The 12310-nt window shown below is 38.1% G+C and overlaps 1 protein-coding gene across 1 annotated transcript in view; it reads right to left on the reverse strand.

The window, feature by feature from the left end:
* PRDM6 (PR/SET domain 6) overlaps positions 1-12310 on the reverse strand; it is a 161180-nt gene that overhangs the window by 17422 nt on the left and 131448 nt on the right. Inside the window, exon 6 of the mRNA XM_069087814.1 lies at positions 6824-7166. Within this exon, the coding sequence (XP_068943915.1) occupies positions 6824-7166 (343 nt within the window). The remainder of the gene's footprint in view (positions 1-6823; positions 7167-12310) is intronic.

A 12310-nucleotide genomic window follows, 5' to 3' on the forward strand; every position in this document is an offset into this window, starting at 1 on the left:
CTCTCTCTCTCTCTCTCTCTCTCTCTCTCTCTCTCTCTCTCTCTCTCAAAAAAAAAAAAAAAAAAAGACACCTAGGAAAAAAAAAACCCGGTAAAACATGTAAAGATGGCCATATCCCTCTATCCCTCCATCTCCTTCCCCTATATCCACACACACAAAAAATTAATGATAATGATAATTATGGTGATAGATAAATTTCCAGATTCTCCCTCCAGGGCATTTTTTTCTTCCTTCTGCATATTTTATTTACTGGCTTACATGATATGAAACAAAGACTAGACAGCACAAATGTAAACATCCGAAGATATTCTAGAGGAATCTCCCCCTTTGTGGCTGCATACCAAACTGAATTACTACACACAACCAACCAAAAGGCATGGGGGCAGGGGGGAGGTGGAAGAAAGCCAAATTTAAAAGACATGAGTGATTTTAAGTACTGTTCTGAAAGGGAGGGGGGACAAAAGAGAAAAGGCAATTGTCTAAAAATGATTCACTGTGATTGAAGTCTTTTGTTTGCTCTGTTCTAGAGATTCCCAAATGGGATTTGAGAGATTTCTGCAGCACAAAAACAGAAGAGAAAAAGGATTTCAGACTCTTGGTTCAAACAAAACTGAGTCAAGAAAACTTCAGCTGGGCAATGAATTCATGGGAAAGAGCCAAAGCTTAGGGAAAATCTCTAATTCAAATTATGGATGGACTTCAATTCCAACTTCCTCACCTGTCTGATATTGTTTGAAAAGAAAAACAATAGATTGGAATAATGAAAAAAAAGACTTTTAAAAATTTTCTTAGTTTCAGGGAAAAAATAACATGAACATGAACCTGGAGCCATCTTGAGTAACTCTGTGATTGAAATTTGAGACAAGGGTTCCAATTAAGAAGGGATTGCCAATAGTTCAAGTGAGGGGGGAATGAGGACCTAAATGGGGGTGGTGACTGTGAATTGAGAGAAGGGAACAGATGAGGCATACTGTGGATGTAGAAATGGCAAGACTTAGATGGATATGTGGAGCAGAGAAGAAAAGAAGGAAATGAGCATTTATCAAACACTACATGCCAGATATGATCTTAGTGCTTCACAATAGCTCTCTTTTTCTTTTCAAGAACTCAGGGAAGTAGGGACTATTAATAGCCCTTTTTTATAGTTGGGAAAACTAAGGCAGAGAGAGGTTAAGTGTTTTGTCCAGAGTAACACAGCTAGTAAGTATCTGAGGCTGGATTTGAACTCACGTCTTTCTCACTCCAGACCCAGTACTCTACCTCTCTACTCACTGTACCACCTGGTTACTGCTAGGAAAGTTAATAGTTGAAGACAACAAGTCTGCAAATCTATATCACCAGAAGGCTGGTGGTGATCTCAACAATAATAGAGAAGTTTAGAAGAAGGAAGAGTTTAGGTACAGGGCGGGGGAGGAAGGGAACCTGCAGCCTCAAGGCCACATGTGGCCTTCTAGGTCCTTGGGTGCAGCTTTTTGACTGAGTTCAAGTTTTACAGAACAAATCCTTTTATTAAAGGGGATTCACTTCAGTCAAAGGGGACCACACTTGAGGACCTAGAGGGCCACATGTGGCCTCAAGGCTGCAGGTTCCCCACCCCTGGTTTAGGAGGAAAGATATTGTAAAGTCTATGATACAGATCTCAATTTATCCACACCTGCCCAGTCTGTGACCCAAAATGAAAAGTGTGGTTTGCATCAGGGCTATCACTCACTATCACTACCAAGAGTAAAGAACCTGCCTCCTGAAGGTTACCACTATACTCAGGAGGTGATGTGGGGCAGGGCATGGGAGGGCTGGGCCAAGGAATTTTCCCAGTGGAAGCAGTGCAGCTGCTTCATGGCTGCCCCATAGGAAACTTATAGCTCTCACAAAGAGATGGCTAGTTTAGAAGTGAAAAAAGAGCGACTGTTGAGAGAAATGGAAGGAGAAGGGAATAAACGTTTACGTAGTGCCTATTCCATGCCAGGCACTGTGCTAAGTCCTTTTTAACAAATATTATCTCATTTGATCCTTACAACAACCCTGACAAGCAGGTGATAGTATTATCCTTATTTTACAGTTGAAGAAACTGAGGCAGAGAGAGGTTAATTGACTTACCCAATTACTAAGAGTCTGAGACTGGATTTGAACTCAGGTATTTCTGACTCCACATCCAACACTCTAGCCACTGTGCCACCAACTGCTGAGAACTTGAATAGCAAGGGGAGGGGAGGTGAAGAGGCAGAAACATTAAGGAAAGTGGGGCTGTTAGGGACACGCACCACTATGAGTTATGATAGGAGGATGAGATGTGACCCTTCTTTTCCCCTTCATATTGGATGATCACAAAGTTGCCTCCTTGGGGCTATGCCCCCATGGTCCCTCAGTGAGCTGCCATCCACAGAAGATGCTTTCAGACTATATGTATATCACATCATGGGCTCTGCATTTGCAAGTTTTTAAACTGATAAGCAAGGTAAGAGGCTCCCAATTGTTAATTGACTGGCAAAAGAGGATTGATGTAATTGATGCAAATCAAACACCAGCTTTGACCAAGGTGAACTCTCTTTTGAAGATCTCCAGGAAGCTAGTCTATACATATGCTCCACGAGAAATTAGTAACAGTTTCCCTGAAGAATCACAGGAAGGTGGTACTTAAAAGTCAGAAGACCTGAATTGAAGCCTTAGCTCTACCCTACAATAGAATCATTCCACCCCTTTGGGACTATTTCCTGTAAAATAAGGGAATTGGACTAACTTTCTGTGATTCTGTGATGTTTTATAGCCCCTAAAGCATCTGTATTGATGGCAGTCAAGATTCTGGAGTTAGGGCAGCTAGGTGACAATGTAGATAGAGTACCAGGTCCAGAGTCAGGAAAACTCATCTTCTAGAGTTCAAATATAACCTCAGACACTTGTTAGTTGTGTGACCCTAGGTTAAGTCACTTAACACTGATGATGCACTTGCCTCCATTTCCTCATCTGAGGAAGGAAATGGCAAGCCACTCCAGTATCTTTGCCAAGAAAACTCCAGATGAGTTCATAAAGAGTCAGACACAACAGAAACAAGAGAACAACAGCATTCTAGAATGAGAAAAAGGTCATCAAGGATGCTAATAAACAACTGAAATGTCTTAGAATGGAGATGGCGCTGGTTTGTTTGAAAAATGACATGGTCCAACTTATTGGTCAGACAGAGAATGCCCATCAAAGAAAACAAAGTATATAAAGCACTTAGAAAACCTCAAAGCTCTAAGCAAATTTTGTTTTTCTTTTTTGTTGTTCAGTTGTTCAGTCATGTCTGACTATTCTTTACCCCATGGTCTATAGCATGCCAGGCCTTTCTATCTTCCACTATCTCTCCAAGTCTGTCCAAGTTCATGTTTAGTGTTTCCATGACACTATCTATCTCATCCTCTGCCATCCCCTTTTCCTTTTGCCTTCAATCTTTCCCAACATTAAGGGCTTTTCCAGTGAGTCCTGTCTTCTCATTATGTGGTCAAGGCTTCAGGATTAAGTAATAGAGTAACAAACTCAGTATCAAGCTTCAGCTTCAGTATTTGACCTTCCAGCGAATAGTGTGAGTTTATATCTTTAAGTATTGACTGATTTGATCTCCTTGAGGTCCAAGGGACTCTCAAAAGTCTTCTTCAGCACCATAATTTGAAAGTGTAGCTTCTGTGGCACTCAGCTTTCCCTATAGTCCAGTTCTCACAGCCATACATTGCTACTGGAAAAACCAAAGCTTTGACTATACAGACCTTTGTTGGCAAGGTGATGTCTTTGCTTTTTGATATTCTATCCAGATTTGCCATAGCTTTCCTTCCAAGGAGCAAGCACCTTTTAATTTCATGATTGCAGTCGCCATCTGCAGTGATCTTTGAGCCCAAGAATGTGAATTCTGACACTGCTTCCATTTCTTCTCCCTCTGTTTGCCAAGAAGTGAAGGGACCAGTTGCCAAGATCTTAGTTTTTTGATGTTAAGTTTCAAGCCAGCTTTTACACTCTATTCTTTCACCCTCATCAAGAAGCTCCTTAATTCTTAACTTTCTGACATCATGAAAATTTTAGCTATTACTTTTTTAAACCCTTAATCTCCACCTGGCCCCCAATAATTAAAGTTAATTTGATACTATGATTTAGAAGTCTTTCCATCAATAGTAGTGTACCTATATGACAAGGGTTATTTTTTAAGGCATCAAGCATTTTAAGCTATTACAAAGATCAAAGCTTCTTAATCTTTTTTATCATGGTCCCCTTTGGTCCCCAATGAAACCTGTAGACTTCTTCTCAGAATACTTTAAAAAATTCATATTTGAAGGAAATGCTAAATTTCAGTTAGTGGTTAGTAAAAATAAAGAAGTATTTTTTTTCTATCCAAGTTCATGAGTCCCCTGAAATCTATTCCCCAAAGGGTCTATGCCTTCCAAGATAAGAACCCCTGATATAGATGATATTGAATAATTATTACCAGGTCCCCACAATCCAGTGAAAAGAAAAGTGTTGAACCTGGGTAAGAAGGGTGATTACTTTGGTCATTCAGCCCAAGTCAGGGTACTTGCCTGAATTGTATAAATTCCTCCTTTTGCTTAGCTTTGAATGCCTTGTCACTCTATGTAAGAATCAAACAACTCATGGGGTCTAGTAAAGTGCTAGGATCTCAATTCAACCTGGACTCTGAACTACAAGTGTAAATTACATTTGATCAAATGGAAATTGATCTACTAGTCTCTTCCCATGTTGTAGTACTTTGAAAATGTGTATTTTTTAGTTGGTCAGGGTTTTTCTGAAAGTTTTTAGTTAACTATTACTAATTATACAGCTATTATTTTATAGCACATATATCATAGGAATATAAACCTTAATGCAAATCTGACTTCACTAAGTAAATTGCATAACTGGAGTCTGGCAAAAGTCTATTTCAATGTCTTTTGATTTATTGTGGTCATTTTTCATCTCTTTATAATACAGAAAGCATAGAAATGTGTTATGCTACACATTAAAATGATTGTAAGTTTCAGAAATCAGATTTTTCCAGCTATAATTTCATTTAATACACCTTACTTTTAGTTAAGCAGTTAGGAATGAGTGTCTACAGTGACCCTTAGCCATTTCCATCTGAAGTCACTTGATCTCTTAATTAAGTTTGTAATGGGAATCTTTTTTCGAAAGTATCTTTCAGCTGGAAAAGCTCCCCAAATACAAAATCATACCAGGAGGCTGCAGCTGCACCTGCAGTCATTTCACTGGAAGCAGATGCAAGTGCTTTTAAAAACTTTTGCTTAGTGAATCTTACTACATCCTTATTGGATTCAAGAAAACACTTTCAAGATGTTCGTACCATTTCAGCAGCCAAAATACATGGTAAAAGGTGTGCAGAGGCTTGGAAAAGTTTCCACCAGGGGGTACTCCCTCTAATAAAAGTGACAGATGGAGAAAGGTTTTTGAAGTCATTTCTATTTTAACATTCCCAAAGGAAAAAAATATGTTTTGACCACAACAACTGCAACAGTTATTTCTTTCAGCAATGTTTACTGCTAAACATTAGACAGTCAAAATGGTACCAATGAAAACATGTATGTGCTAAAATTAATGGCTATTTTAAAATGTTTATCAGTGGAGATATAGCGAGAGAGTAAAAGTTAACTCTTATTTTCCTACCCACAGCTTGTAAGCCAACAGTGCACAAACCCAGAGGGTTGGAAGAACTAATTCCAAAGAAAGCTTATTCTCACTCCATGACTAGGAGAAGCATCTTATTAAAACTTACAAAGCAGCAAGGGGAAACTAGGCTGATAATTATATCATAACAAAATTAAATTGCTTGTGCCTTCTTTATTTTTTGTAAATTTGTGTTAAAATTAGAAAAGAAACCAAAGCTCTTGTCTCCTTAGCCTCTCATACTTGCCATGGGGAAATAGTTTTCCACTTCGGTCTCCTGGTTTACATCCACAGTGATTTTTCCAGATACTTAGTATTTTTAGTCAAATCTTCACCACAAATAAAGGAGATATAAAACACAGAAATCCTTTCCTATTGAATTAATTTGATTTTTGTCTTTTGTGATGCCAGCTATCAAGATTGTCGAATAAACCAGTTTTGATTCATAAATAATGGTTCCATTATATCTACTGTGCCACTGGTCAGAGTACCTGAAATTTTAATTCACTTGTTCAGCTAAATTTCATCCTCAGTTCATGGCCATAAAATTCCTTATTGACAAACTTTCAAGCCAACTTTGACTCTGAGGTATCTAGTCAACATTTTTCTTCTGTGTGGATATTAGTTTATTGAATAAGTGGCATCTGTTTTCCTCCACATCACTGGGAGAGGAGGTATTTCCTTTTGACAGCTTTGCACGATTTATGGGTTTGCATGCTCTGAAGAAAAATAGTACTAAGCAAAAAATTCCAATTCATTACCTCTCAGTACTTAATTAAGCTCATACACATTGCACACTATAGGTGAACTCTGAAATGACTGTGACAGCAGCACAGCAGAGAGTTATGTTATCTCTGTAAGACAGAGAAGATTTTAACTATCTTGACCTCATTTTTCCATCTATATCTATAAATTTTCCTTCTTTTTTTCTCCCTTTTATAACTGGTTGTACAGAACCACTTGAAAAACAAGCTGAATTCCTAGCCACTTCCCCCTAATCTGTGAATCCAAACTGTTTTTATAAACCATAAAGTCAAGCAGTAGCCATTGCTGTCTGACATAAGGGTGCATCAGACATGGGACACTGTGGAAGCTCTGTCCACAGGTGGTTTGGTTTGAGGAAGGGGAGTGAACATAACTCAATTTACACTTAACAAATGGTGGGCACATGCCCAAATTTTACCTGTCAGGGTTCTGGGTGCATACGTGCATCTGTAAAAGGATCCGCTGAGTGAATGTCTTAAAGCATTGCCCACATTTCCAAAGGTGCCAGTCACTAAACTCAGAGTTGAGTTGGCTGGTTGAAGTTGGGCTTGCAAGAACTCGCTGGTTTTTTACATTAATTTGGTTAAATCCTGATTCGATGGGCCCAGCCTTATCCAGGAGAGAGAAATTCCGGCTACATGGAGTCTGTGGGAAAACTACAGAGCGCTGTGGTGTGGCAGGAGAGAGCTTGCTGCTTTTGTTAAAGGACTGCAGGGTATCTTGTCTGCACATGGCTTCCATTACAGTTGAAGGGACATTCACTGGCAGAACAACAGCAAGAAAGAAAGAGTGGGAAAAACAGATCAGTTTTCCAAACAACTGTAACATGGTTCTACACAAAACATTGTTATCGTTAAGTAACAGGTCAATCAGCCAATGGCTGTGGAGTACCCACTATGTGTTCAGCCCCATAACAAATTCTATAAGGATCCATTAAAAACTATGAGGCAACAACTTCACAATCTAACTGAAGAGATAAAACACATGAAAAACAGGGAAATATAAAAGGTTATACATAATTAAATAGCAAATCGTGTGGTACAGGCCATAAACATTGAAAATGGTCAAGTGAGAGAGAGATCAGTGAACCATTAAGGGAAAACTTAAGCCATGCCTTCAAGGATGGTTGGACTTGGAATGGGGGAGAGAAGAGAACCTTCTAGATAAAAAAGGTAATACTAAAGGAGTAGACTAGAATGACTATGGTTTGCATATGGAATAGTGAAGAGATTGTTGTGACTATCAGGGACTAGAGGAAATAAATTTGGCTTGCTGACATAGGGCCAGGTTATGGAAGTCTTTGAAAGATAGGAAGAAAAACTTAAATTTAATGCCATTGGAAGTTGAATCAGTGAAGATTTCTGAGCACAGGATTAACAGTGAAAGTAATAGCTAAGAAAAATTATTCTGACAATGGTATATATAGTGTGGACTAGATGTAGGAAGAGTTTTGAATCAAGGAGACTTTCAGCAATTCATTCCCAAAGTGACAAAAGCCTGAACTAGAATGATGGCAATAGGCAGGAAAGGAAAGGAATCAAAGGAATTCTTCCTTTTGAAGGAAAATAATCTCATCTGCTTGACCTTTTTTGCTCATTTAGAAAAGCAGCCATCATATTGGTAAAAATTTATTAAGTAGTTTCCAGTTACCCTTGACATCAAAGGAATGAAAAATAATGAAGTGTTAAAGAGAAGGAAAATGAAACCACCCAAAGATATAGCATGAAGCAAAATTAGAGACAGTAGGAAGAAAACTGCAAAAGTGGCAGATGAGGAGGGTCGGTAGATGGGGAGGAGGCAAGGAAAGCAGAGGGAGAATGACTAAAGGAGCTAAGTTGTAGAAATCCTTTCTACTGGATTGAGGCAACTTGGCTTTCTAACCTTTTGCTATTATCGCCTAAATATCTGGGTCCTTCAAGTCAATATTCCCATGAGATAACATTCTGTATTACGAACAAAAGATTAGCATTATAGGGAATATAATTTATTATATTATAATGTACTGGCCTTCCCCCTTGAGCAACTGATTTTTGAGACACCCATTGAGTGGCTTATTGAGTGATAGACAAATGTGACAAAATTAAATGCTGGCAAAGTTGTGAAAGGACAGACAGACAGATAGATAGATAGATAGATAGATAGATAGATAGATAGATAGATAGATAGATAGATAGATAGATAGATAAATAGAGGATAGAATTATAAATGGGTAAAATCTTTTTGTAGAGTAGTCTAGCAGAATTCAGGAAGTCACAAAAATAATCAAACCTTCTGACTCAATCATTAGGAATATACCCTAAAAGAATTAATTTGTAGCAATGTTATTTTTCATTTTAAAGAACTAGAAGCCACCTATGTACCCAATAGTTAGTAAATGGCCAAATAAACTATACTATGTCAATGAAATGGAATTCTATGAAGTCCCCCCAAAATCAGTATAACAAATACAAAGGAATTTGGAGAGAGTTGTATGTAGTAATGGTAAAATAGAGAATAAAACTGAAAGAAAGCTATGTATAGATAGTGATCATAAAAAAGTCAACATAGAATAAGTCAAAGACTGCTGATCGTGTAGTCATGAGACTCAAGTACAAGTTCTGACTCTTCTATGTACCAGCAATATAACCTGGGGCAAATCACTTAACTTCTCTGGGTCTCAGTTTTCCCAGATCTAAAATGGAGATAATAATATTTGTACTACGTACCCCACAGGTTTATTGTGAGGAAACTGCTTTGCAAACTTTAAGGCACTCTGAAGATGCAAGCTATTATTATGAAAGGAAAAATACACACACAAAGATAAATTAGATATAGAAGGTAAGGGACACAAGTATGATCACTAATAAAATGATATGTTCAAATTGTCTGGAGGAATTGGTTTTTTAAGTATAACTGATTTTAAATATGTGTTAAATTGGTTTTATTGCTGCTTGATATTGGGTATATAGTAAAGTATCTTTAAAAGAAAAGGAAGCTTGTTCAGTGAATCGACCCCACTATCAGCCCCCACTCTCTTATCTTCAATCTCTCCCTATCTACTGCACTTTTTCAGCTGCCTATAAACATGCCCATGTCTCTCACATCCTTTCAAAAAAAAAAAGCTTTCACTTGATCTGACCATCCCTGCTAGCTATCAGATTCTATCTTTTCTCTCTTCCCTAGCTAAATTCCTTGAGAAAGCCACCTATACTTGGGGCTCCCATCTCATTCATTCTCATCTAAACCCTCTGCAATCTGTCTTCCAACCTCCTCATTCAATAGCAACACCTTCTCTAAAGTTACTAATGATTTCTTAATCGCAAAAAATCTAATATTCTTTTCTCAATCTTGATCCTTCTAGAGGTCTCTGAAGTATCGGGCACTGTCAGTCACTTTCTCCTTCTGGATATGCTCTACTCTCTGTGACAGATCTTTCCCCTCATTCTCCTTCTGTTTGTGTCACTGATCCTTCTCAATCTCCTCTGCCGATTCTTGCTACATGTCATGGGACTATGGGTGGCCCCAGGCTCTGTCCTGGGCCCCTTTTCTCTTCACACTGTAATATCTCACTTGGTGATCTCATCATCTCCCACTGTTGCACTTATCATCTCTGTGGGGCTGATTCTCAGACCTATGTATCGAGCTCTAATATCCTTTCTGAAATACAATCATCTCCAACTACTTCCTGGACATCTTGAACTGTGTATACCCTAAGCATCTCAAGTTGAACACGTCCAAAATCAAACTCATTATCTCTCCTCCCAAACTTTTTTTTTCTGTGAAAGTACCACCCCTTTCACAGTCACCCTGGTCCACAGCCTCAGTGTTTTCCTTTATTCCTCACTCAAACGAATCCATTTACATATTCCCTTTCAAAATCTCAGTTTCTTCATCTTTAAAATAAGACTAAATGACAAAGTTTCTGCCAACTCTAAACCCTACAGAATTATGAGATCATTCAGCCTAGAAAGAGACTTATTTCCTGTTAGCTGAACTATCTTAGGTCCATCTATTTAGGTCTAAGTGAAAATGAAAAGACTGAGTTCCATTCGCAATCCTGTCATACATTGTTGACATAATAGTTAAAATATCCCTAAGTCTAAGTTTCTATATCTGCAAAATCAAAATGAGGTGTTGGCGTGGAAAAAAACAGTGTTTTAGGTCCCAGGTAAACAGACACCTAATAATTTCATGAAGCGCAAAAGCTGTCCGACCCTTTTCCTATTTGCTCCATGATATATCTTGATAGGACGATGTCAAGAGATTTTTTTTTTCTCTCAAACACTTCTGCTTACCCTATAGATAGTCATTTGGCCCTGAGGAAGGAATTCACTATTTGAGAACCTGGAGCTGGTTTCCAAAAGAGAAAGGAGATTTTGACCATATATTGAACTATAGTTTCACAGCTCAAACATGAAGATATAAACTTTGGGCCTAGTCCTATGGACAAGGAAATCCAGTAGAAAATTACCTCTTTATATGCCTGAAAAAAAAAAAAAAATAAAGTTCCACACTGCAGCCTACTGGGGAAAAAGGGGTCAGCACCATCACTGACTTATTGTGCCATTTTTAGGTTGAAAGTAAGGAATGGATGGAAAAACAAAGACTCGGGCACCAATGATAGGAGAGAGGGAGCTACAATATACTTCTTAAGCCTGCAGATGTCACCAACCGAAGCTCTGCTGAGTGATAGAAGAGCATTAAAAGATACTTGACATCTTTCTAGTCCTAGCTCTACCATTAGCCAACTATATGACCTTGGGCAAGTCATTTCACTTCTCTGACTCTCCCTTTCCCTGTAAAGGGAGGGGATTGGACTATATAAGTCCTAACGTGCCTTTAATCTCTAACATTCCAGAATTCTTCCAGATAGACTCTTGCTAGCATTCTGAAAGCTTATGAGATTATAGGCTCTGGGCTATCAGTTGTGATCCAAGAAAGGTATATAGAAGAAAAATTTTCAAATCTTTTAAATTCATGGATCCTTTGTGTTAAACAGACACAATAGCAGCAAGAACAAACATTTTGAGAAGCCCTGTTAAGGGCTGAAATATTTGATAGTATTTGAAGTATTGATACAAATATAGGCATGTGATATGTATATGTAATTGGAATAATTTAAAATACTGTTAGTTCATAACCATTAATCTAAATTTAAAAGGGGGTAAAATATAATAATAATGAAACAAATATTAATGTAGTTGTAGAGACAATATAGTTAACAAAGTACAGGACTTAGTGTATCCAACATGTGCTTAAATATATCTGTGTGACCCAGGGCAACTTAGTAACCTGAATATGCCTCAACAAATTCCCTAGAACTTATTTACACTGATCCTTGAGTCAGGGTAATAGTTTAGGAGATGGGAAGGCTGTCCTAAAATTCCTCTCAATTCTTTTTACCTAGTCCCTTATTTCAGTTACCATAAAACAAATGTAAGGAATCTATGGCCTAAGGGAAGCAGCATTTTCATTGTTCACATTGGGGAAAGATCCTTGATTACATGACAATGAGATGAAGATGAAAGCATAAGCTGGAGACAGATTAAGAAAAAGGAGCTGGATTCTGGAATTACATCCTCATACAAATTTCTTAAAAATACACACACACACACAGACACCACCACCACCAAAAAAGCAAAAAGACCTATAGCCATATTGCGTTTATGACATATACCATGGAATCTTAGGGTCCTATAGAAGACAGCTCAGTCCCTATAACAGTCCATATAACTGCCCCAGTTCAAAAAGATCTGCAAATGATCCTCATATTACATTATCAGAAAAACTGCTCAAGACAAAACAGAAAACATTCTGCTAGACCACCTCAAAGGAATTACAACACTGCTAAAGTTGGGTAAGAGATAGGATAGGAACTAGACTGATGAAGAGGAGGAAGAGGAGGAGGAGGGGAGGAGGAGGAGGG

The sequence above is a fragment of the Petaurus breviceps genome, unplaced genomic scaffold, assembly GCF_028583685.1.
Source record: "Petaurus breviceps papuanus isolate PSGF00001 unplaced genomic scaffold, PetGlider_PUasm1.0 183, whole genome shotgun sequence".
NCBI classification, from domain to species: Eukaryota; Metazoa; Chordata; class Mammalia; order Diprotodontia; family Petauridae; genus Petaurus; species Petaurus breviceps.